The following is a 1,699-nucleotide window of genomic DNA, read 5'->3' on the forward strand; positions in this document are numbered from 1 at the left end:
GAAGCAGCGACTGTCTGCCGTGGCCAGGCGTGACTCCATCAGTCCCCTCGACACACTTCGGAAGGTCAAGTTGGCAGCGGGCTGCAAAGGGCCCAAAGATGTGCCTTTTCACGCGGGGAGTCTGCTCTGGCAGTCCTCGGTTTTCCTATAAAGGGGAGGCTGTCGCAGGACTCAGCCTGCCGGGGCTTGACCCGGGGGCTCTCCTTCCTGCTGCCGGGGAGGCGTGACTCCCACCAGGGCATCGCCACCCATCAGGGGCCGCCCTCTCTGTTGGGCGGGGCCGGCGCCTCTCCCGGGCTCTGTCTCTTCCCCTGGGGTCCTCCAGAGACCCCCGCGAGGGGCGCCTTCGGCGGCCGCCCCCGAAGGCCAACGATGAAGAAGTAAACGGCAGGGTTCGCAGTGCTGTTGACGCAAGACAGGAGGACGCTGACGTCATTGAGAGCCTGGCTTTCCACTTTCCACATCAGGAACCTGATGACGCTGAGGGGCACGCCGCACAGAAAGAAGACCAGGGCGGTCAGCAGGACAACCAGGTAGAGCCTTCTGGGCAGGTGAAGGCGGGCGCTGTCGCGGACTTGGCGGAGTAGCAGCAGGCTGGATGTGCCCATGGTGACAAAGAGGACGACGACCCACACGTCCGTGATAGCCACAAGCGCAGGGCAGAAGCGAGTGGTCGAGGTGGACAGCTGGCCGCAGGCGTGGCCTCTCAGAATGTTCATCAGAAAGGTCAGAAGCCAGAGGAGGGCGCTCACGCCGGCCGACAGGTGCCTGGGGCAGTGGCACCGGTACCAAATGGGGAAGAGGACGGACAGACATCGCTGGAGGCTGATGGCGGTCATGACACCCAGGCCGGTGAAGTAGGACGAGAACCTGAGGACCATAAGGATGCCTGGAACGTGAAAGCAGCGGTGGAGGAAGGGCTTCAGGATTTGGCGTGCGCAGAACACGATCTGCAAGCACAGATGCATGAGATCCGCCACGGCGAGACTGAGGTTGTAGACAGAGAAGGCGTTTCTCCTGACGGACGCGCGGATGAGCCAGATCACGGCCCCGTTTCCCACCAGCCCGCAGAGGGCCACGACCACCGTGATGGACCGGAGGAGCACCTGGCCAGTCATCCCCGCCCCCGGAGACATCCCTGTGGAGTCATTGCTGGAACGGTTGACGGCCTCGCAGTAGTGGTCCATGCTGGGGAGGCCGGAGCTCAGGAGGGTCCTGCCGTGCTCCCCTGACCGGCGGGCTCTGGGCGCTCCTGGGCGTGCAAAGACGGAAATGCAGAGTCTCAGGCACGTGAGGAAGTGCCCTGCTCCCCCACCCAGGCCTTCCGTCCCCTTGTCTCTGCTTCCCCTTCCCTCTATCCCCCCCCCCAACACACACAGCCCCAGCCACAAATGTCCAGCTGTCCCCGGCTCCCCCTAGACCCGGACGGGACAAGCTCTCGGCTTCACCCCCATGGGCTCGGCCCCTTGAGCATCAGCGTGCACCCCTCTTTGACTTCTGCCTCCGGGAAACCGATTTGCTGGATGTCCCCTCCGGGTCAGGCTCCAAGCAGAATGCAGGGGCAGGGGCGGGGGCAGAGGGAGTTGGGGGAACCTGGAATCTGCCCTCAAGGCACCTCGGGTAACAACCATTCACGGGCCAGTGTGATAAGGGCCCGAGCACTCACTGGGGAGCAAGAAGGGGCGACCACTTGAGGACA

General features: G+C 64.0%; 1 protein-coding gene across 1 annotated transcript; it reads right to left on the minus strand.

The window, feature by feature from the left end:
- Positions 1-251: 251 nt before the first annotated feature.
- On the minus strand, positions 252-1,187 carry LOC122201372 (mas-related G-protein coupled receptor member X2-like). The gene has a single exon (XM_042907232.1). It carries the CDS (start codon positions 1,185-1,187, stop codon positions 252-254), a length of 936 nt encoding a protein of 311 aa, XP_042763166.1.
- Between the last annotated feature and the right edge of the window lie 512 nt (positions 1,188-1,699).

The sequence above is a fragment of the Panthera leo genome, chromosome D1 (genome assembly GCF_018350215.1).
Source record: "Panthera leo isolate Ple1 chromosome D1, P.leo_Ple1_pat1.1, whole genome shotgun sequence".
In the NCBI taxonomy this organism is placed as follows: Eukaryota; Metazoa; Chordata; class Mammalia; order Carnivora; family Felidae; genus Panthera; species Panthera leo.

Bases quoted from the DNA above. Each gene is read 5' to 3' on its own strand.
- LOC122201372 (XM_042907232.1), bottom strand. From the start codon at position 1,187: ATGGACCACTACTGCGAGGCCGTCAACCGTTCCAGCAATGACTCCACA.